The 23,168-nt window shown below is 40.0% G+C and overlaps 2 protein-coding genes across 2 annotated transcripts; one reads left to right on the top strand and one right to left on the bottom strand.

Moving 5' to 3' along the window:
• Positions 1-331: 331 nt before the first annotated feature.
• On the bottom strand, positions 332-7,579 carry PSMG2 (proteasome assembly chaperone 2). The gene is made up of 7 exons (XM_064705807.1): positions 7,295-7,579; positions 5,532-5,703; positions 4,702-4,760; positions 3,781-3,899; positions 2,316-2,489; positions 1,018-1,138; positions 332-659 (listed from the first exon to the last, which is right to left on the bottom strand). Exons 1-7 carry the CDS (start codon positions 7,577-7,579, stop codon positions 567-569), a joined length of 1,023 nt encoding a protein of 340 aa, XP_064561877.1. The 3' UTR covers positions 332-566.
• Positions 7,488-22,575, top strand: CEP76 (centrosomal protein 76). Its single transcript, XM_064705805.1, has 12 exons — positions 7,488-7,598; positions 8,910-9,065; positions 9,387-9,468; positions 9,830-10,054; positions 10,579-10,764; positions 12,481-12,578; positions 13,655-13,783; positions 16,875-17,066; positions 19,013-19,179; positions 20,049-20,382; positions 21,572-21,789; positions 22,227-22,575. Exons 1-12 carry the CDS (start codon positions 7,536-7,538, stop codon positions 22,363-22,365), a joined length of 1,989 nt encoding a protein of 662 aa, XP_064561875.1. The 5' UTR covers positions 7,488-7,535; the 3' UTR covers positions 22,366-22,575.
• Positions 22,576-23,168: the final 593 nt, after the last annotated feature.

Genomic DNA, 23,168 nt, shown 5'->3' on the forward strand with positions numbered 1-23,168 from the left:
ATCTTCAGGATCCCTTCCAACCCACACTGTTCACAACTCTATTATATAGACAGGAAAGACAGAGCAGCCTGTTACACTGCTTGCAGTCTCCCCCAGTTGAAGTTACCCCAATAGCACTGGGAAAAGAAGGCAAAACCAGATCACTTCTGATCTTCACTTACCTCACCAGGAAGTCTTGAAAAAAAAAGTTAAGATCCACAGTGGACATGGAAGTGGAGGGTTTTATCTTCCAAGAAAATCCATGCCTACACATCACTCTCAGTTCTCAGCTGCATTAGAAAGTAACACCTTAAGCTTGTCCATGGCAGTAACACTTAACCAGGGAAAAAAATTTCTTAAAAAATATTTTATTAGAAAAAATTTCCAACCAAAGTTACTCAATAAACAACTGTACAAAACATATTTCTTTGGTGAGTTTGTGAAAGTTACCTTAATTTCTTTAGCTACCCACATACACAAAAGGAATTTTTCTTAAATAAAGCATTTATGTAGACAATTACTATGTAATCAGCAGCTCAGGGGACATCTGTGACTGCACAGGTGACTCTCAGCAAGCTCAGAGCTGATCAGAAGAGGGCAGGTGGGAGACCATTGCCAAAAAGCAGGCGCCAAGAACTCGGTATCTTCCACTGTGAAGAAGGATCTGTGGAATTGTTGCTCTGCAACAAACCCAGAATAATTAAGTTTTAAATAGTAATGATGTAACTGGATATTAAAATAATAGGCAGCAGTAAAAATATCGGTGTCACTGCGTTGCTTTAGAAAAGAGCATCGGAAGAGAGAACGCAATCAAACATTTACACAATTTTTGCCCACACCTGTCAAACAAAAGAACTGGTGTTCAGATTTGTTTGTTCAGGTGGGGAAACTCCCACTGAGGTTTTAATACAAATATATATTTTATTTGGCATATTCTTGATGAACAACAGCCAAAAATGAACCCATCTGGACTGAAGAAAAATGAAAATAAGGGATATAAAATATGACAGCAAGAACTTTAGATCAAACAGTACTTACTTCACTTTTAATTAGCTGGAGCCATTCATTAAGATAGTTAACAAGAACAAATGCATCAGGGATGTTGTCTCCTTCTGAGCAAAATTTCAGAAGAACTGCCATTTGGATTCCCTCTGAACAGCTGCAACAGAAATGAGCAGGCATTTATATTTCCTTTAGATCCATAATAATTATATTTAAGTATTAAGAGCAGCCACAACACGCATGTATCTTGTGTAAAGCCAAAACCAAAAAGGAAAAATGTATGTGTATATATTTCTTTTTCCTCCAGATTTCCTAGATCACATTTTCACACTTCATGCTTTTTTGCTTAGTCTTGAATTTGTTTCTTACTTTGCAAGGCAAGAATCCTACATCTTGCAAGAGTATTCAGGCCTTTTACGTACTTAGTTTGCATTTTTGTGCTGGTGAGGTGCCTAAACACCTCACCATACAATCACTCCTTATCTTTCTGTGTATTTTAAACCAGCAGTTTTGCAGGCTGCGTGTCAGTACTTCACTCAGAATATTCTAATTTTTTAATTTAGATATTAAGATGGTTATTTTTAATCATTTTACCTCAAGTCCTGGCAGTTTTTTTCTTTTGCAATTGTTTATTGTTTCCATTCTGAAGTCAGTATAAATGTAAGCATAACATTAGTAATTTTGCTGCTGTTGAATGCCACAGTGTGGTCAGGTGTCAAAAGTAACAATTAAAAAACAAAAGTCAATTTTCCACTGGACACAACACATCTTTTGCAGAACCACAGGGTTGTGTTATAAGTAAGTATTAGTTTCTAAAATTAAAAACCTCAGCTTTCAGCACAACTTCTGATGCATGCACCTTTCAACAAAACCCTCACATCGCATTTTTTTGCTGGCCCTGAAATCTTAACTCATTCATAGTGCTCAGAATTGTTTGCAGATTTTTGGGGTTTTTTGTATAACTGATGTGTGAACCATCTGCCTCAGGGAACAGTTTTAGTTAAGGTACAGGAATTCTACCATTTACAAATAGTGGTTTGGATAATATCAGATACTGGATTGATTGTGATCATAACTGTAAAGACTTTATTATTTTCCTTTAGCCTATTCCCTTATATTTTTATCTTATTCTAAGTTTATGATTCAGGACTCCCTACTTTTCTTCCTCCTAATTATGGGCCTGACCTGAAAGAATTTGTATTCCTATAAAGCCCTGTTCTATAAACAGAAGGACTTTTCTTTTCCTGTAACATAGCAGTTTATAAGACAATTTTACCCAAGTACTAAAAACAAGACTTCTGGTATCTTTCCATGCTTACCTTTAGGCAACTCACCTCTCAGTAAACAACAGTTTTGTGATGCCACCTCCAGGTATATGCAGAACTTTATCTGTATCATTTATTCCAGGATAAGCTGCTACTTTTTCCATTTCTTTCCAGTTTAGCTCCTTCACGCGGCCTCCAACTGCTTTCTCCAGATCGGGTGTGAGCAGGTAGCGCAGTGGTGTCCTGGAAACAAGTCAAGGATGCGCTCAGTCTGCCAAGGAAGGACACTGCCACACCTAGCACCTGTGGCAGACAGAAGGTGCCAGCACTGGGGACCTCACACCTGCAGGGAAGAACTGCTCTGACATTCTCTCCCTCTTCAGATCAAAGTTACAAAGTAAGTCTGTGGCCTCAAAACTGTACAAACTATTCAACTTTATGCCACAAACAGAATTTAGGTACCCTTTCAGGGGCTCAGTTTACTGGCAAGTGCCAAATACATAAGCACCTAAATAGGGAAACTGCTTATGGTTGTTAAAATAATTTACAAATAAAATATGCTTTTTCTTCCTTCAGATAGGAGGTGATTAATTCAAATTCTGTTCGGGTAAACTTAGACTTCATGGTACAGTATTTTTAGTAAGCTCACACTACTAATACATTTAGACTTTAGTCAAGTTAAAAGTATTTTCTGAATGCGTTACCCTCACTCTTTAGTAAATCCCCTGTAAGGGAGTTGTTCTGTGGTGCTGAGGGAGCAGGGAGGGTTTAAATCACAACTTATGACTTAGACCTCATCAAATAACCATCAGTCCCTCTCATTCCATTCCATGTTAGCTGGCCATCCTGCAGTTGTATGGATCTTAGCCCTATATCTGGGACATGCATAGATCTAAAACTCCTTTGAGGCCCTATACATCTATAGAGCCTGAGGATAACAACTGCAGAAATACTGATTTTATTTGTTTCTCATTAAATCACCAATCATGATGCCCTCAATCATCAAGAAATGCCTGGTCTTTGGATGGGTAATATCTAGTAAAAAAATACTGCAATTGCATCCTTGCAGTTGCCTCCCAACAAATAATAACTGATAACTTCCTATTAAAAAAAAAAGAATGACAACTTACTGTACCAAAGAAAACCTTTCAAATGTAAAATGATGATAAAGAGGTCAAAACCAAACCACTACTGCAATCAATTATTAAAATTCCAACCTGTGACCTGTATGTCAGCAGTTAATCCCTGACATTGCCTGCAACCACAGGAAATTAAAACTGAGGCAATGCAGGCTAAGTGCAATTTGCTTACAGCTTTTCATTTGATCAGCACTTCTGACAGAGTAACCGAGAAAATTCAGTGACTTATCCTGTAATATGTCATGTTTTAACAATATACTAAGCATTTTATGACCAATGCACACATGCAAGCAAAAGAACCTGCCAAAAGTACTCAGGACATGGAAGAAGAGGGAAATATGTCAGTCACAAAATCCCAGAAACATCAGTTAGGTCTTTTAAGGACACAAACATACCCCAGAAGCTGCTCATCATCGCGCTGGTACGCGTGGCTGCTGGACAGAAGGACAACCCTGGCACATTTACTGCTCTTCACCCAAGAGAGCAGGGTTTCACAGAATGGCCTGTACTTGTTCTTCATGCAAAGACACAGACAAAAAAGTGGAAAATTTAATGTGTCCTTAACAATACTAGGTGTTACATATAATGTTTGGCAGTGATGTAAATTAGTCTTCATATCCACTTAGTCTTCAGCCCCACATACATTATTAGAAAGCAGAGAACTGCACTGGTTGTTTACTTAAGCAAAACTACACGTAGAATTACAAGAATTATCATTAAGACCATGTCAACAACAACAAAGGAAAAAGCTTTAGAGCAAGATGGGATGGCAGGATCACAAAGAATTTTTCCACACTTTGAACTGCTAAAATACTGCACTACACTTTTTTTTTTTTCTGTCATGGCAATCTGCTTATTTTAAGTTATAGCCACTATCCAGTTAATGAGTAATATTAAATTCCTCATTTTTACCAAATGAGTGCTGTTAAAATGAATCTAGAATACTATGAAATAATTTAACTGGCATGACACACAAAAATAAAGCCATTACAAAGAACACAGAAAAATAATAAATGTAAAGGAAAAAATGGACAAAACACAGACCATTTTGTATTTTCATGACTCATAATAACTAAGGAGATATTTACACTAAAATCTACCAACACAGGCTACTGTTGTGGGGCTTAGAAACACAAAATGCAGAACTCAATGATGCAAAAAGTCTCAGTGAATGCAGAAACCAGTAAAACTTTACCAACTGCAGAAGGTGTTTACAGCATGAAGGAGAAAAATACTTTTGCCAGGCCACTTAGTATTTGCCAGCAGAACTATTCAAACCAAAGAGTGAAGAAAGAACAATCAATGAACATACGTACCTTTATAAAAGGTGATCTGATCTGCAGAACTACAAGTTTCTTTGAAGGTAAGGAGTACACTACAAAAAGAAATCATTGTCTTATTAAGCAGAAACTAAGAAAGAGACCTGGGTTTAAATAGATCAAGAATTACCCCATTTACAAACTTCAGGATAGTAAACCTTTCAGCTATCAATTCATAAGGGAAAGCCTGACAGCATCCACTGTGTTTAAAAATATGTATTTCTGTGCATTGTACTTTCAGTTGTACTAAATTCAAGGACTGGATTATGAAAGATGTATGAGGATTTGCCTCCTGTAATGATTCAGATAATGTATGCATCTTTGCAAAGACTGACAGATTATTCTGAGATTTCTGTGATTTAAGAGGGTAAAAAAAATAGATACATTGATCAATGTAGGAAAGAAGCTAAGAATTTGTGGGGAGAGTGGGAAAAACATTACACAGGGAAAAAGGCAAAGGTATGTAGGAAAGAAGAAGAGTGGATAGGAATCCTTCTAAATCAGAAATTCAACATGTATTCCAATAATTTATTTTAAGTATGTGCACACTTGATATTGCTTTGGATTAACACCACAGAGAGTTTTGGCTGCACTGCAATCGCTCAAATTCAACATTTCTCACTGGTTCCAAATGTCAAACTGGTTTTCCCAAAAAAACAACAGGAACAGTTTCCCCTGTAGATACATTCCTGTCTGCAGGTTTCTGCAGCTGTTATTACTGCCCTTAATTTAAGAACATCAGCAGAATATAACAACAACAAAAAAAGTAAATGTGATGTTCTTGAATCTTATGCCCCTTGCAAATACCTTCAGCATTCAATACCCACCTTCAGCATTTATACTCAGCTCCACTGAGTTTTCCTCTGCTGTTGCATATGGGTTATTTCCAACCATTGGCACCAGGCAATCGGTGTAGAAGTAACCAACTTTAGTCATGCCAAGTGTGGAAATCACCAGATCTATTGCCAACTGACCGACATTCCCCACGGACACTGCTGGCTGAAGGAACAGAATAAACCCAATTACAGCCTGCTTTGTGGATGGCATAAGGTGCTCTTCAAATAGTGAAAACTTAAAATCTGGTCAAACATGATTTCTAAAAGTGGCTGCTCATCCTCTGGCAAACGTGACTATTTCCTACTAGAACAATTGGTAAATACAGGGTTTGGTCTCTGTCTGACAAAAAACATCCTGGCCACTTTTGTGAATAATTCTGTCTCGTCGTAAACTGAAGGAACAGCTCGGAAACTTACCTCCTTTTCCACATTTTTGGATTGAGAGTAGGTAAAAGCCACTCAAGCAACTGATGAGAGTGCCAAAGCTCACTTGATGCCCAAAGGCAGCTCTGGTATTACATATTAAGCCTCTAAATCTCAAGACTGACTCGTAGACAAGAGTAGGTTGTTCTTCAATTTGTTTTAAGGATAAAAATTATAAGAGTGACTTTAAATTAATTTCACAGGAATTGCTGCGGGTTATCATCAATTGAGGTAGATACTGACCTAATATGATGGCACGGAAGGAGAAAGTCAAGGACTGTGTCCTTCCAAAGAAACTATTACAGGAAGACAACCATAAAACGTTCGGTTGCTTTCCTCTCATTTATAATCAAACCTAAGAATTGCTGCTGCTGCTGCTGCTGCCCCCTGGGGAAAGCCAGCGGGTTTGAGGCTGGCAGAAGGTGCGGGAGGCGCGGCAGCACTGAGTGTCCCTCGCCCTGGCTGCTCCCAGCTCCCGGCAGTGCCAGGCGAGGGGCCCGGCAGTGATGCGCTTCCTGCTGCTGGTCAGCTGACCGGGAATGCATTCCTGCGCAGCCTGCACAGTCATGCCGGGCTCTGCAGCCCTGCCTGGGAAGCGATGGGCTCCCTGAAAATGACGGAGAAACTGACGGCGTTTGTCCGTCCGCAGTCTGCGCGGGAGCCCTCGTCCCACACCGACATCGTCACCGCGGGCACATGACCTGACACTGATGTCATACCATGTGTGAAGGCGATAAAAACACTTCCTAAAACAATCCTAATCCGAGATTTAAATGTAGCAGAATGATATTTTTAACGCTGTAAACATTTATATATCGCATCTAAATGAAAAAAATCCCAATCGTTTATTGCAGTGACAGCCCAGGGGTGCTGCAAATCCAGTAAAAGCGCACAGGGCGCGTTAAATTTTAGAGCAACAGCACATAGCTATAGCTCCGAAATAGCAAATAGCTATTGCTCCAAAATAAAATACAGCTGTTGGAGCTCGGCACGGATCGTCTTGACAGGGCAAACCCGGGTTCTGAGGAGGGAGAAGCTGACAGAAACGGAGAACACTGCGCTAAGCTCTGCTGCAGACAGAGCCCTCCAAACCCTCTTTTCCCCGGCAGAACACCCCACAGATTCCACACACACCGCCTGCCCTGCGCCTTCTCCGCTTACCCCGCGGCCAAGTGTCCAGGGACGACCCTCGGGCAGGGCAGGGAAGGACACTAGAACCCCCCGTGTCCCGTCCCACAGGAGCGGAGCGGAGCCCTCAGCACAGGGACCGGGGGCAGCGGCCCCTCAAACCCACCGAGGGCGGGGAAAGGGGAAGCAGGAGCGCGACTCACCATGAGCAGGGTGAAGCCTTTAAAGTCGGGGGCGGCCGAGCCCCCGCCGCGGTCGCACGGAATGAACATGCCGGCCGTGAAGGGAGAAGGGAAGCAAGCAGTGAAGAAAGGAAGGAAGGAGGGAGGGAAGGAAGGAAGCGGGGCGCGGACGCCGCACCCCCGTGCTGCCGCCAGGGGGCGGTGGCGGCGCTGCCCGCGCTCGCCGCGAGGCCGTTGGGGCTCGTTCGCTGGCGCCTCCGCCATGTCGCTGCCGCCGGAGAAAGCCTCGGAGCTGAAGCAGATCATCCACCAGCAGCTGCTCAAGGTGGGACCGGCGCCGGAGAGACTTTCCCCTGGCCCTCAGGGGGCTGTGCTGGCCCCCGTGCCGGTGTCACCCGGCCGCGGGTGGCGGCAGCGCCCGCTGAGGCGGTGGCGGAGCGCGCCCGCTCCGGCGCCCCGCTTTGTTTTCCCAACTTGGGTCGCTGCAGGTGGTTTCCAGGCGCCGCTTGGTCGCTTTCGTGCTGCTTTTTGAGCGAGGGTCTTGAAACTGGCCGGGAAATAAGTAAGGAGGCTGTAACTCCTGTATCGCTTGTCAGTGCAGTGGTGAATATTCCCGCCTGTCACACGGGAGAACGGGGTGCTTGGAGCGAGTCCGGAGGAGGCCAGCAAGATGGTTAGAGGGAGGCAGCTTCGGGGAAAGGCTGAGAGAACTGGGATGGTGCAGCCTGGAGAAGAGAAAGCTCAGTGGAGACTTTATAGCAGCTTTCCAATACCTGGAGAGAGCCTGCAAGAAAGAAAGAGACAGACTTTTTACCAGAGCATGCAGTGACAGGACAAGGGGAGATGGATTCAAATTGAGAGACAGCAGGTTTAGATCAGATATCAGGAAGAATTTTTCACTCTGATCGGTGCTGTGGGACAGGAACTGGTTGCCCAGAGAAGTTGTGGATGCCTCGTTCCTGGAAGTGTTCAAGGCCAGGCTGGGTGGGGTTCTGAATGACCGGATCCAATAGAAGGTGTTCCTGCCCATGGCCGGAGCTTTGGAATGAGATGATCTTTAAGGCGTTTTCCAACAAGGCTCTTCTGTGGTTCTGTTTCAGGTTCCGGTGGCTGTTTCCTTAGCATCCTTCCAGTGTGAGAGTCAGCTCTAGAAATCCATCTGCTTTCACGGCTCAGATGATGGGCAGACATTCTCAGACTTCCCTTTGAGCATAGGGAAAGCTTGCAAGGGAGATCTATTTTTGTGCCTTACCTGTATAAAAAGCATTTTTCCCCTTAAAAAATAAGGAAGTATTATATTAAGCTTCAATTTTGAGGGAGACAAGAAATTGGAACAGTGACCATTATGTAATTGATGGATTTGCAGACCTTTTTGTAAGAAGGGAAGTTCAAGATGAGTTGCTGTCAAAGAGCAGTGAAAACACCTAGGTTTTTATGCTTGTAATTTTTTTTACTGGGAGAGCTGCTTTTGTAAAATAGTGGCTCATTTGATTAATTCTGCAAGGATCAATATTTTGGTGTAGTTATTTCTGTGTTCTTAGGAAAACCCCCTTAGCCTTATAGACTTAATTGGTAAGTTGTACCTGCTGCCATACAGAGGGCTGGTGTTTGTATCACAAAATGAATTTTCTTTCAGATGGATGTCCATGGGAGGATACGAGAAGTTCTTGCTGAGACTATACGAGAAGAGCTGGCACCTGAGCATCAGCAGCTGTCCACAGAAGATCTGATAAGAGCCCTGAGACAGCGGGGAATCATTGATGATGTTATGAAGGAACTTAAATTTGTAGCTGTAAGTAGCTTTTTCAGAGGGGAAGTATTTCTGCTTATTCCTCTTATTGAGGTGGTTTTGACAAAGTGAAACCGTGCTGCTTCTGGAGGTTTGTAAGGACCTTACTGATGTGAGACATTATAGGGGCAGAGAAGATTAATGCATATGCTGAAATCGCTTTGGTGGTAATACTGCACTGAAAATACTTGTTCAGTCTTAGAAGGGAGTGTACCTAAGGAATGGCATTCAGATGAAATGCAGGATCCTTTAATTTTTAGAAGACTGTGGTGAAAGCACTGTTGCATCCTTTGAGTCCTTAAAAAGTCTTAATTGTAATTCCAGGATGTGAATGGAATGGAGAGGACTTCAGCTCCAAAACCATCAACACATTTTGTTGACAGAGAGCCACCAGTTTTGAAAAAAAGTATGTTTCTTGTTTATTTAAGTGTTTGGATCATAGTTTTGAAACAAATTTGAAGTATATAAGTTTTGCACTCTGAATTAGTAATCCAGTATGAACTGGCATAAAGGTGGATGTTTCCTCTGCTTATCCACAGAGAATAAACTCATGTAAGCAGCAGCAATCAGTGTTGCATTAAATATGATTTATTATTATTTCATTTACTTTACACGAAGATAACTTCCATATAATTTAAAATCACTTTCTCCTAAGCATGTTTCAAAGAAGTTTGTTTTTTGCTAGTCTCCTGTTAGCTGATATTTAGCAAATTAAGCTTTCTAAGATCTGTTTGTAGTCTCTTCATTTTTATTGCTACGCTTTACAGCTAACATTGACCCAACACGGAGGTATCTTTACCTTCAGGTTTTGGGTGGAAAAGCCTTTCTGGAGCATCTTCAGGAACCTGAGCCTCTGCCTGGCCAGATCTGTTCTACCTTCACTCTGTGTTTACATTTTCGAAACCAGCGCTTCCGTTCCAAGCCTGTACCCTGTGCTTGTGAGCCAGATTTTCAGGATGGTTTTCTACTTGAAATACACAAGGATAGCCTAGGTAAGGAACATTGTGGGTTTAAAGCTGATGCTGTTGGGATTTTTTCTGACCTAAAAGTTACTGTGAAATATGTTTGATATTATTTAGTGGATTTCTTTCCTGTTTTTGTCATGTTTTCCTGAGGAAATTGATTACTGTATTGGGTTATGCCACTTGTAGATCTTTCTCTGCTCTTGCTCTTTTCCTTCTTTTTCACTCTAAAATATTTGAAATTGACCAGCTTTATGCTCTTAAGTGTAAATTCCATTTTAATTTTTTGAGTATCTTGACCTAGTTGCATTGCAGTATTAACTGCAAAAATAATTTTATCTTCTCTGTTATCTCTTAGCTTAATCTTTTAGCTCTGTCCTAAAATGAGTATGGTTTTAGAGATGGGACCATTGCTTACACTTCTGGACTACAGTTCAGGATCTTTCTTTATACTTACTACAGACATTGCATTTTGTTGCATACTGTTTTAAAATCCTGAGGGGAACTTGGGATGATAATATTCTTGCTGTCTTCTTTTGGTTTAATAATGGCAGGTGACGGAAGCAAGATGGTGGATGCAACCACTATGTTATCTATATGTGACCCAGTGCATATGGTTCTGATCAAAACAGACACATTTGGTGAGACCACACTGGTAGCATCCTATTTCTTGGAGTGGAGGTCTGTCTTGGCTGCAGAGAGTGGCATAACAAATGTTGCTGTGGAGCTCCTGGGTGTAGGTAAGGATGAAAAATGAGCATATTATGGTGACTTAAAATATTGGCTACTGAGCTTGCTTGCAAACTTAAAGCAGTGTTTTTGATCTAGTTAATTTTTTTCTACAATGTAGAGTATCCTTAGAAAATGCCTAGAAGACTTAATGGTCAGATTTTTCTGTTACCGAGCTGCTAAAATGAGTATTCCAGATCCCATGTAAAAATGATCCTCATGTCTTGGAATTCCCACTATTGATTATCTTCAAAATCTGGTTAAGTTATCAGAATCAAACCAACTGAGCAAAAATCCAGTAGTTCATCTCCAGGAATATATCTGATCAGTGCACTGGGGAGTAAAATCGAGTTTGTATGCCTTTCATAGCAAACCAGCAATTGCTGGAGAAGGGATTTCTGCTCTGCTGCCATTTATCCCAGTGGCTGGAAGTGTGTTTTCTGAATGGCTTGGTTTAGGTGCTCAGCAGTTAGTACACGTGTCTGTTTCTGTGTGTCACTTGTCCCCAGTCCTCTTCTCAGGAGTTCCTACCCAAGTTTTTAGGATATGATATAGTGAATAAAGACTAGATCTCTCAGGACTTCCTAGGAGACTTTTTACAGGAGCAGGTAATGACAGGACAAGGGGGCATGGATTCAAATGGAATGAGAGTAAATTTAGATTAGATCTTAGGAAGGAATTCTTTCCTGTGAGGGTGGTGAGGCACTGGAACAGGTTGCCCAGAGAAGCTGTGGATACCACGTCCTGAGAAGTGTTCAAGGCCAGGTTGGATGGAACTCTAAACAACATGATGTTGTGGAAGGTGTCCCTGCCCATGGCAGGGGGATTGGAAATAGGTGATCTCTCAGATCCCATTCAACCCAGGCCATTCTGATTTTAATTTTCTATAATGAATTGGAAATGCATAACAAATAAGTTGGGTATAATTCTCGGGTTGGTTATGGAGCAAAATAAATTTAATTCTCAGTAGCTTTTTTCCTAGTAATAAAGTATTAGCCCAATAAATCCAGTGCTTTTTCTCCTCTTCAAAATCCTATAAGTGTACAAAATTCATCAAGAACATTAAAGGATGCTGCCATCTCAGAAAAAACAGATTAAACTATTATGTGAGGTTTCCATTGCTTGTATTGCTTATGGACTCATCTGTAATCTGTTTTGTAATACTTGTTGTTTATGTAATCTCAAATTTTGAGCATTAGGGGGGGTTGCTGTTCATTTGTTTGTTGTTTTGGGGAGTTTTTTCTAAGTTGATTAATCTCTTTGTATGACAGCCAGAGTCCTTCATAATGAACTGTGTCCTGGGGGAAGATGAACTTCACTTATTTCCACCTATGTAAATTTGAGCTACTTGTGTAATCAGTAGAAATAGGCACATTTGCAGTATGTGATTCTCTGACTTGATTTTAGATGCCTATTCTAGACATTTCTAGAATACCATTCTATAATTCATCTCACATGTCCCAGTACTGGCTACAAATAGGGCCTTGGATAATTGTTTTGGATGTAGACACCAGTGCTTTTTTTGTATTTTATGCTTTTCTACAGACTCATTTGAGTTCAAAATTTAAATAAAGATTCCCACTTTGCCTATGTTGAAAGAAGTTTAGTTACTTTTTGCGATTATATAAGGCTAACATACATATTTTAATGGTTTGCCCCTGCCTGGCTGAAATAATCTAAGCAAAATGAATGTGAGAGAACTGATGAAAATTAATTTTGTTTCAAAGGTACAGAATCAAAGGTTTCTGTTGGTGTTTTAAACATCAGACTGGAAATGTATCCACCACTTAATAAGACACTTTCTTCAGACATAACTAGTACTCAAGTAAGTAATTTTGGGGAGGGCTAACTTATTCTTTTGTTGGTGGGAAGCTCAGTTGTTGAGGACTGTGGAGTTTTTGAATGTTTAATCCTTCTTTTTTTCCTATTGAATTTAAATATAATTACCTTTTTTAAACTATTTTATCTATACTGAGGATTACTCAAAATATTACTGTCATAGGTTTTTCTAATTACTTGTATCAAAACCTCTGAAGAAAAAAGAAGGTTGCAATATATCTAATTTTCTTCAAGTAGTATATATGCTTTCTTGCTCTTTCCCATGTGAAACAGTAATTTGAAGTTAGCTGTTCTGCTTGGAAAGCCAGTAAATGGTGGCCTGAAGGTGCATGCAGGTATTTTTCTGCACATTAAAAGCCAAGCAATCCTTCTGTGCAGAAATGCATTGCTTAAAATGAACAGTACTTCAGTCAAGCCTAATATATGAACCTGCAAACAAGAAATACAGCTTGAAGTTTTTCCTAATTGGATTTCCATTTACAAAATACTATGGATTTGCATGATACACTTAAAATGTGAAGCTTTGTTTTACATATGCCAGGATGTGGTGTTAATGTATTTACTGGGTATGATGCCTTGAGAGGCTACCTAGGACAAAGGCTAGACAGTGTTAAAGAATAAAGTAGGTATTTATTAAAAGGCCTTCAGAGGTTACAGCTTGGGCAGTGCAAGAGCCTGGCCATGGCTACACCCAAGATGGACGCTGGGTCAGGAGTTTTCACACTTTTATAAGTTCCAGTCCATTTACATGTTTGGGTTAATTGTCCAATTACAGCTTCAGGGTATGAAGCCCCATCCTCTCAGATTGCACTCCTCAATTTGCTGGTTTTTGTACTTTTTGGGCCTGAAGCTGCAACAGTGATCTTGGCTGTTGGGCTGGCAAAGGATTGTTTTGTCTGTGAAGAGACCTTGCTAACGCTTTATATGAAGTTCAGTGTTACATACTAATGCAGTACAGAATATGGAAAATATGAAAGCTGAAACTTGAAGCACCATTCATGGCTTTTTTCTCCTGTTTGGAATTAGTATGTGTAGGATTGGCTTTGTTTTTCCTACCTACAGTTCACTTTGGAACGTCAGAAGACAGCAGAAAAAGAACGTTTATTTCTTGTGTATGCTAAGCAGTGGTGGAGAGAGTACCTGCAGATCAGGCCTACCCACAATGCAAGGCTGGTAAAGATCTTTGCACAGGTTTGTACATTCTACAAATAGACCAATCCTTTCTTTAAATTATCTTTTGATTTTCTTTTGAACTTCATGCAATTTCATGGAATCTGTATAGACTTATGATATGCTTATGTTTGGATCAGGGCTAAATGTGGTGTATCTTGCAAAAAAATGAAATTTGTAAGGACTGAAGTTCTGTTTGTCTATTGAAGCTTAAGAGAATGATGCAGACAGGAGGATTGCTCTAACTACCTCTGATGTACCAAGTGAAAAAGCCTGCTTACTCTTGTCCTTGAATACTCACAAATGTCCGAGAGTTAGGTGATCTATACAACCTATTTCAGATAAGTTTTGTACCAGATACAACAGTTACAAAAAATTGACTTCCTAGATGTATTAGAACAGATCCTCAAAACATTTGAGCTCTCTGTCATCTACAATGCAATCTCTCTGGTTTATGTCACATAACAACTACAGTCATAATTACTTGAGTCTGATAAGTTACTGTATCAGTTACTCCTCAGTAACTGTTCCTCAGTAAAAGGAATGTTCTGATCCTTGCATTTTTCACGCTGTGAATTTACCCTGCATTGTAGCAATTTCCTACCACAGTAACTTCTTATCTTAGAGCAATGTCCTGAAGCGATCTGTGCCTCCTCTTGGGTGAGGCAGCAGCATCCCCTCTGGCTGTGAGTGCACAGGAGTGATGAGAACTTCCAAATCCCAGCCAGCAGCTGAGCCTCCATCCTGGCACTCTCTCACTCTTCATCAGTGGGATGGAGGCAAGAATAAAAACTGCAAAAGCAAGGAAAACTTCATGGGTTGGAAGAAAGGTGGTTTAGTAATAAAAAGCAAGGAAGGAAGGGAGGGAGAGGAAATAGTGATAAAGACAGTCACTCCTCTCTCCCAGAGCATACAAATGCCTGCATAGTTTCCAAGAAGGGGCAAGTTTAGAAAAAGTCTTTTCCCCACCCTCACTGTTTTTATTGGCTAGTATGCCACTGTATGGCATAAAATATCTCTTTGGTCAGATCAGGTCAGCTGTCGTGGCTGTGTCCCCTTCCAGCTTTTTGTCCAGCTGAACCTACACCTGTGTGGTGGCAGAATGAGAAGCAGAGGTGGCTGTGATCCTGTGCAAGCCCTGCTCAGCAGCAGCAGCTAAATCCCTGGTGTGTTCACAGCACTGTTTGGGTCACAGATCTAAAACACAGCACTGTGAGGGCTGCAGTGAATAAAACAAACTCCCTTCCAAATAGACCAAATACAAAGGCTTAAGGGTTTCAGGGCAGGGTAGAAAGAGAAACAAGTCTATAATTAAATAGGATAGGAACTAGGCCCCTGCTAGTTTAGTACCTACATAGAGCTTATCTTGAGTTTCCCATTGGCCATAGCAAATCTTAGTAAAACTTTCTGGGAACAGAAACGAGTTAATTAGATTAGTTTGATAATGTAGTTACCATCAAGCTTCAGATGAGTAATGCAGAAACAGGCACTATATATAAAAGACAAAATTTAAAAATAAATCCTGCCTGTGGGGTTTTTTTAAATTGCTTTTGAGCTGTGAAATAGTTTTCAACAGGATTCAAATAAATGCTGCTTTTTTTCCCACCAGCTTGCTGGAAAAGCATGACAAAACCTTAACGGGGACAATATGTGACTACAGTAAAAATATGAGACCATAATCTCCTGAAGCTGCAGAGATTCAAAAGACTTTGATCTCTTTTAAAAAATGTATGAGCATGAAAGTACCAATTTAGCCCAGTGAGGAACAGAAGACTTCTGTGCTTCTTGAAATAGTTTTTAAAGATGATAATCATAGTATTTGCCTGCAGCATGTAATAAAACAGATTTTTAAAAGTCATCTTATTTTTTAATTTTTACAAGAACTTAGAAATTCTTAGTATTATTAAGCAATAATATTAAGAATTTCTATGTTCTTGTAAAAATAAAGTTTAGATCTAGTTACTAGATCTAGTTGCTTAATAGATCTAGTTACATCATTTTGAGTATTTTTTATTGCTTGCTGTTACAAAAAGAGGTATGCAAATTTAGAAGCAAATAGACACCTTTTAAACTCTAGAATCAGTTGCTGAATATTTAATGTTTTGGAGGGGAGAGTTTTTTTGGGGTGATTGTGGAATTTAGTGTGTTATATTTGTTCTGGCTTGTTTTTATACTTGATGATAATGTGGAAATTGACAGTAGGTAGAGCATAAACAGCTCCTCACCCATTTGAGAAAATTAATTGCAGCCTGTGCTGTTCTTGGTGTTCAGACATTTAGTCCGGAATGCCCTGTGAGTGACAGAGCCCCACTGAAATCTGTGATGTCTGTGAATGAGTGGTCTTAATGGTCTTGTGTCCTAATTCTGGGGGTATTTTCATATCTTACTGTTTCTGAGTGAAATTATTCCACGGAGGATACATCCCAGAGGAAATAAGTTCAAGCTCAGATTTGTTGGGAGTTTGGCTGGCTAAGGACTGGAAAAGTACAAAACTGTGGCTAATTCCAAGTCCTGCACCTGCAAGATAGCATGTCCTTGGGCCTAGCTGTAGTAGGATAACAAACAGTGAAAGAGACATGAGAAAAGAGAGATGTAACCCCTAAGGAATGAGGAAGAGTTCATGGTATAGTTTAACCAATAGATTGCTTGGCTTACAGAATATTCATAAGCTTATTATTTGCTGTATAAGTGTTTGATACTTTCTTCAATAAACTGGACCGGACCGAACCAGACTGGGACTGGGTTGAACCTGTGATGAACCAAATGGTGTCCTGGTCCCCTTCCTATGACACGGATTAACATTTTGTTACACTTGTGCGGCTGGCAAATAACCAACCCCGTTTGCCGTGTTCAGGATGAGAATGGGGGTGAACCGGCTGGTGTGTTTGTACGTGAGAGTGAGTGGACAGAGCCAGATTGAAATCTGTGATGTCTCTAAATGAGTGGTCTTAATGGTCTTGTGTCCTAATTCTGGGGGTATTTTCGTGTCTTCTTGTTTCTGAGTGAAACTTATTCCACGGAGGATACATCCCAGAGGGAAAAAAAATCTCAGATTAACGTTTTGCTACACTTTTGCGGCTGGCGAATAACCAAGCCCGTTTGCCATGTTCAGGACGAGAACGGGGTGAACCGGCCGGTGTGCTCGTTCGTGCGGCCCCTGCGGGCCGGGCGGCTGCTGGACACGCCGCGGCAGGCAGCGCGCTTCGTCAGCGTCCTGGGCCACGAGAGAGCGCCCGTCATCGGCGGCGGCGGCGGCAAGCAGGAGCAGTGGTGCACGCTGCTCGCCTTCCTGGGCAGGAACAAGGTGCGTGACACTGCCCCGGTGTGCCGCTGGGGGCTGGTGCCCTGCTCCGACCCAAGGCGGGAATTTAAAACAGGCTGCCAATCAGATTTGGATGGTTCTGTTGCAGTCGTGCTTGAGGTGTTTTTTAAAGACAAACAGGTGGTAAATAGTAGACAAGAAGGGTTTGGAGCAGACTTCCTTTACTGCTGTACTTGTGGTCCATTTGTCAATGCATATCTTTGACACTGAAATTGCTTCTCTTCTGTCGCATTTCTAAGAACACTTATTGTCATCCAATGAATCCCTGCTGCTGTGCAGGACACTAGTTAAAACTCTGGACTAATCCAGGAAGAGTAGAAAAAATCTCTTTAGTCTCTTGTCTCTTTTTCTGATTTGATGGGAGTTTTTTTTTTTTTGGTCTTTGTTTTTTGTTTGGTTTGGGTTTGGTTTTTTTTTTCCAATAGATGGGCTGAAATATGCTGATGGTTTTTATGTTCCATTTTTGCAAGACAGGAATCTTCACTAGAAGTTTCGGCCTATTTCCTGGAGGTCTGACATTCATATCATAATCAAAAAGCAAATCAAATTGTAACTGGTTCTGGTTTTATAGCTCTTCTGTTTTATGAGCAGAAGTACCAGTGATCACTACTGATACCTCTTTGGAGTGGTCAGTGCTTTTCATTGCCATGGAAAGACTTCTGCCTTCAAAAATTATGTCACTGGTGTGTTTGCATTTAAAAGATATGTTCAGGGCAGCAGGAGCTGTATCCCAGGTTTTAGACCTGCCTCCAAGACCACGTAGAACAGGCATTGGCTGTTGCTCTGAGTATCAGGTGATGCATAGGTGCCCTATAAAGGCAGCTCTGGCTGCCCACTGGCTTTGAGACAGAGATGGCAGTAGGGACTTGGAGGACCACTGTGTTTGGAGGCACAGAGAACGGTGTTCCTTCAAGGCAGAAATGGAAAGCTGTATGGAAAATAACTGAATTTAGCCCCTGAGGTACCAGACACCATTATTTTTCTCGTGGAAAGTGGTATAGTATTATTAAAATAACAGAGGTTCACTACAAACTTATTTAAACCTACCTTTCTGCATATTTCCCTTTTATACTGTAGTAGGACAAGATTGTGTTGTTTTGATACATCCAAGAACTCTGAATTTTACATTTTCAACATTCTGAATAGTTATTTGACTAAAAAGCCTTACTGTTCTGCTTCTGAATGCTGTACTTTGTGTTATGAAGCCTTCATTGTTTGAGCAATTTTTGTTGTTACTTTGCAGCTAACAATTGTAAAGAGCTGAACAGACAAAAGATATTAGACATTGCATTTGGAAATTGTTTTCTGTGAATTATCAGTGGTAGTAATGTGTTCATGAGATAAATGTTTTCTGACTGAAGGAAAAAAACAGCTGCACATGATTCCCAGCTGTTTTACAGTTAGTTCTGTGGGGAAACTTGTTTTATCTTTATCTAGTTTCTGAAGATTGACAGCCCATTCAAGAAGGTGAAATACCAGTAGAATTACATTTTATGAAGTGAAAAAAAATCCTAACTGTGTGAAAATACTGTGTAATTTCTAGTCTTGCCTCAGGTGTTTGCCTTATATATATTTTTACATTTCATTAGAACATTGTTTTTGTTGTCATGGTCAATAGATTCTGGTTTTGGGTTTCTTGAAGGTATCTCTATATTCATAAGAAATGTTTCCCAGTGTTAATCATACACTATACTTGAACAAACAGTATCAACAGTCTATCATCAGAACATGCATTTTAAACTCATTTATTCTATTACAGAAAACTAAAGCTTGTCTAGTTTAAATGGTAAAATCCTGACTTTTCATACATGCTTTAGATAAATAGGAGAGTAACATAACTTGTTAAATGGTGGTTTGAGAAATACCACTATTTTCTTTCTTTAAGGTTTTATTATTTATAATAATATTTATTAATACTTACTTTCTAGGGTGACTGTGAAGACCATGCTAATCTTCTGTGCAGTCTTCTCCTTGGGTTTGGATTGGAAGCCTTTGTGTGTGTTGGTACAAAAGCAAAAGGAGTCCCCCATACTTGGGTAATGACTTGTGGATCTGATGGAACAATTACTTTTTGGGAGAGCTTAACAGGACATAGGTGAGTAAAACAATATAAGAAAACAGAACAGTGTATTTTTAGGTTTGTGTAGGATATTTCTGCTCTTGTGTTTATTTTTTAATCTCTATATCCTGTCATATAATCCAGGTGATGTTTGTCTTTGAATTTTTTTTCCGTCTAGTGCTTTTGCTTGGAAAATAACTGATTCAGTGTGAGGGGAAGTATTTCATCAGTTTGTAATATATTAGTGTCTTTAATACTGTATGGTAACTGTTTTGTGTCTTATGGCAGCTGATTGCCATCAAAGTTACTGCTGCCATCATTTGTAAAGGAGATGAAATCTGACATGATTGTTTAGGAACCCATATTTTTTTGCTTGATTTCATCAGTGAAATCAGTGTTGCATTACATTTTTTCCCCCTGAAGAAATCTCTGAGTTCTCTGAGATTTTCTCTTGCCTTGAGTCATTAGAGAAGGGCACATGTAGTTGTTAGGTGTAGTAAAGCTTCTGGAACATGTTGTTTCCAGTGTTCAAAACAAGCAATTCTCTTTTGCCACTGTTTGTGTATCCTGTGATTAGCATTTGCAGGTGTATTTCTCTAAATGATGAATAGCAGGGAAACTGTATGAGCATGTTCTTATAATTGCAAAATTTAACTGCTTGATTAAACAGCTTATTTTTCTAGATTTAAAGACTAAAAATGATGTATTATTTGGTTGTATATTATGCCTCCAAAGTGTATACAATTACATTTCTGTAAACAAATTAATGCCATTTTGGGGGAAAAGTTAATGACAAACTTGGCTTGTATTTTTAAAGGAAAAATGTCTGTATCTGTCCCATCTAAATATTTTTACCTTGCCTTGAAAGAAGTTGTATTAATGCAAAATTGAATCTTTTTGAGTAGGTACATCCACAGACCTATCAACCCTGATGACCCTCCCCTGGCTGAGCAGCCCAAGCCACTGTATCCTTACCGCACAATTGGTTGTATCTTCAACCACGAGAAGTTCTTTGGAAATTGCCAGCCCTCTGATGCTGTGGAGGTGTGTGTGTTTGACCTGCATGATGAATCCAAATGGAAACCCATGAGTGGAGAAGCAATAAAATCTGTATGTGCTCCTGGAGCAACGTCTTCAGTTCCCCCTTTTCCTCCTCTGTGTGCTTCTACAGTAGATGCTGCTGTAACAAGCAACGAGATGGAAGTGCAGCTGAGGATCCTGGTCTCTGAACACAGAAAGGTGAGACAGATTGGCAGTGATCTGTCATGGTAATAGAGGTTCTTGTGTTAATTGTATTTCTGTTTTGGATAGCCTTTTGTTAGTTCACATACTTGTATCTTTGCAATGTGTTTTTCATCAGCTTTTGCAGAAATGTGATAACTGAAAAAAATGTTTGGGAAGACTGTAATGAGTTGGTTTAGACATCATGCTTACAGTTATTTGCAGTGGTGATCCACAGCCTCATGTGTGGGCTTTTTCCCCCCACCCTGCCTTTGCCCCTCATTCTGGGTCTGTGATCTTCAGCTTACTGGCACCTGCAGACCAACCATGAAGGGTCTCTCAAAGCACCAGGAATGTGAAATCTGGTGGTTAGTGGGCTTTGCCAATCCAGCACAAATGTTTCTGGTTCCTAGATAAAGGCAGGCTTTCAGCTTTTGTGATCTTACTCTGACTGCTTTAAAAAATCTGAGATATTTTTAGACGTTAGTTTTGTCCTTTACCAAGATTGTTACAAGGCATAATGTACCAGAAATTATACTTCCTGTGCTGGCAATGATATTTTAAGTCCCTGTTAGCTTATGTCTGTTTTTAATGAGGTTTTTTGATTGTTTCTGTTTTATCTCCCCACACAATGCTCAGCCTTTAGAGTGGCAAAGTAGTTCTCAGAGTATGAGTCTGATGCAGTGTTGAATACATATATATAAGATTTTTCTACTTTGAGTTTGGGATGCTGGGAGGAAGGTGCATGTACGTGGTGGGAAGATAGATGGTAGAAAGGAGGTACCTTTGTGTTTTGGGGAGCTGTTGTGCATCATTTTTACAGAAAGGGTTTTCCATGAGACATTTGAAAAAAAAAAGGTGAATTTTAGTTGATCTTTTCCATATTTTTGCTGTGTATTTGTGCATATCTTACATTTCATGCAGAGATACTGTAGCTGAAACATCTGGTTTCCACTCTGCTGGCCTTATGTTTTAGTCTAATAGTTTAACTTCATTCCTTGATAAATGACACTTGCGGTGTCACTTGCTTTTGATGGTGATGTTTGCTTCTCCCAGTTGGTGTGTGAGTCAATAAACAAATCTCACTGCTTCGTTCACTGCCAATATAAGATTCTTGGATTTATTTGAATCTACACTATAGGCAAGTTTAGGCATATCCTGATGTACCTTGTGCACAGCTCTCATGGTTCTGTGACTTGCCTCCCAGGATCTTGGCTTTTCAACTGTTTGGGATGACCAGCTGTCGTATCTGTTGTCACAAGCATTAGCAGCCTATGAGCTGGAGCGCACAACAGGTGTTTCTGCAGGGAATGAGGAGTTTCAGGATGCCGTAAGGAGAGCGGTACCCGATGGTCACACCTTCAAAGGGTTTCCCATCCATTTTGTGCACAGGAATGCCAGGAGAGTATTTGCCACATGTCTTAGGTAAGTCTAAGAGTAAAGATATAGGTATATGTTAAAACTCAATAGTTTATTTTTTAATAATGAATTTTAAAGAAAATTAATTTCCTGAGGTTAGAGATGGAGGAAGAGCGGTGTGGAGTGTGTAATGGATCGTGAGGTACAGAGCTTTTAGGTTACATTGGTGATTCAGTGGTGATAGAATTCTTGTGTATTAAATTGAAGAATGAGGAGTTAATTTCATTTCTCTGTACCTGTTAAAATGATCAGTGGTGGTGTCATTTTCCTCCAAGGCAACAGCCCTTGCACTATAGAATGATATTATTTGTAATGACAAACTCATTATATTAATTTTTACTTAAATGCTAGTCACACTTAAAAAAAAATTGCACTGTGTAATTAAAAGCTTTAACAATATCTTAGGATTGTCTGTTACTCCTGTGTTTCTTTTTGTCATATAGGTCTCCTTTTTGTGAAGAAATAATCTGTTGTAGGGGGGACCAAGTGCGACTTGCAGTTCGTGTGCGAGTGTTTGCATACCCTGAATCTGCGTGTGCTGTTTGGATCATGTTTGCTTGTAAATACCGCTCTGTCCTTTGAAAAAATCCCAAATTGTTCATACCTTTTTAGTGCTGCAAAATAATGTATGTGGGTGTAAAATGATTCCATTAAAAACAAATATAGTATTTTATATAAATGCCACTGATTTTGAACACCATAGTGTGTGTATTGAAGGGGATTGTGTACACAGTAATGATTGTATTTATAAAGAGAATTTATTCTTTGTAATAAAAGTTACTTTTTATATTTATAGAAGTGTGAGTCAAGTTACTAAAATGTGTCCAAAAAACATTGGCTTGTTTTTCGCAGTTCTGAATCGGTTTAAGAGTTTGTTTAGGGCTGCTTTACCTCTGCAGAATAAGAGACTCTTTTCTACCTCACCTTTCCTTGTAGCGTACAGTGTGTACTTTGTGAGTGATTGAGATCCAGAAATACTGGTGTTTAGCCATGTGTCCTTCAGACAACAAAATTTATTTCTCCCTCTTATGGATCTAACAGTAACTTCTACATTCAGCTTCTGAGAACAGTTCAGTCAGATAAAGATAAACATGTTAATCTGTGAATTTAATAATTATATGGATTTATTTTGAAAATACACATTAAGACTTGAATACCTGAAGATGTGAATAGCTATGATAGGTTAGAAAGAGTAGTTGAACTTCGTGTCTTTTGCCTCTTGTTACCTTAAGAAATTTCTGAGGTAGAAGTTGTAGCCAGGCCGTTTTGCTTGACACCCATTCATGATTTTTGTCTAATTCTGATGCTCAGATCTGTGCTTAATTAGCCATCTGTGATTTTTGTCTGTCTTAAACCTGTGGGTGATGATTTTGCTGAGTATCTTT

Source organism: Zonotrichia leucophrys, chromosome 2 (assembly GCF_028769735.1).
Source record: "Zonotrichia leucophrys gambelii isolate GWCS_2022_RI chromosome 2, RI_Zleu_2.0, whole genome shotgun sequence".
NCBI classification, from domain to species: Eukaryota; Metazoa; Chordata; class Aves; order Passeriformes; family Passerellidae; genus Zonotrichia; species Zonotrichia leucophrys.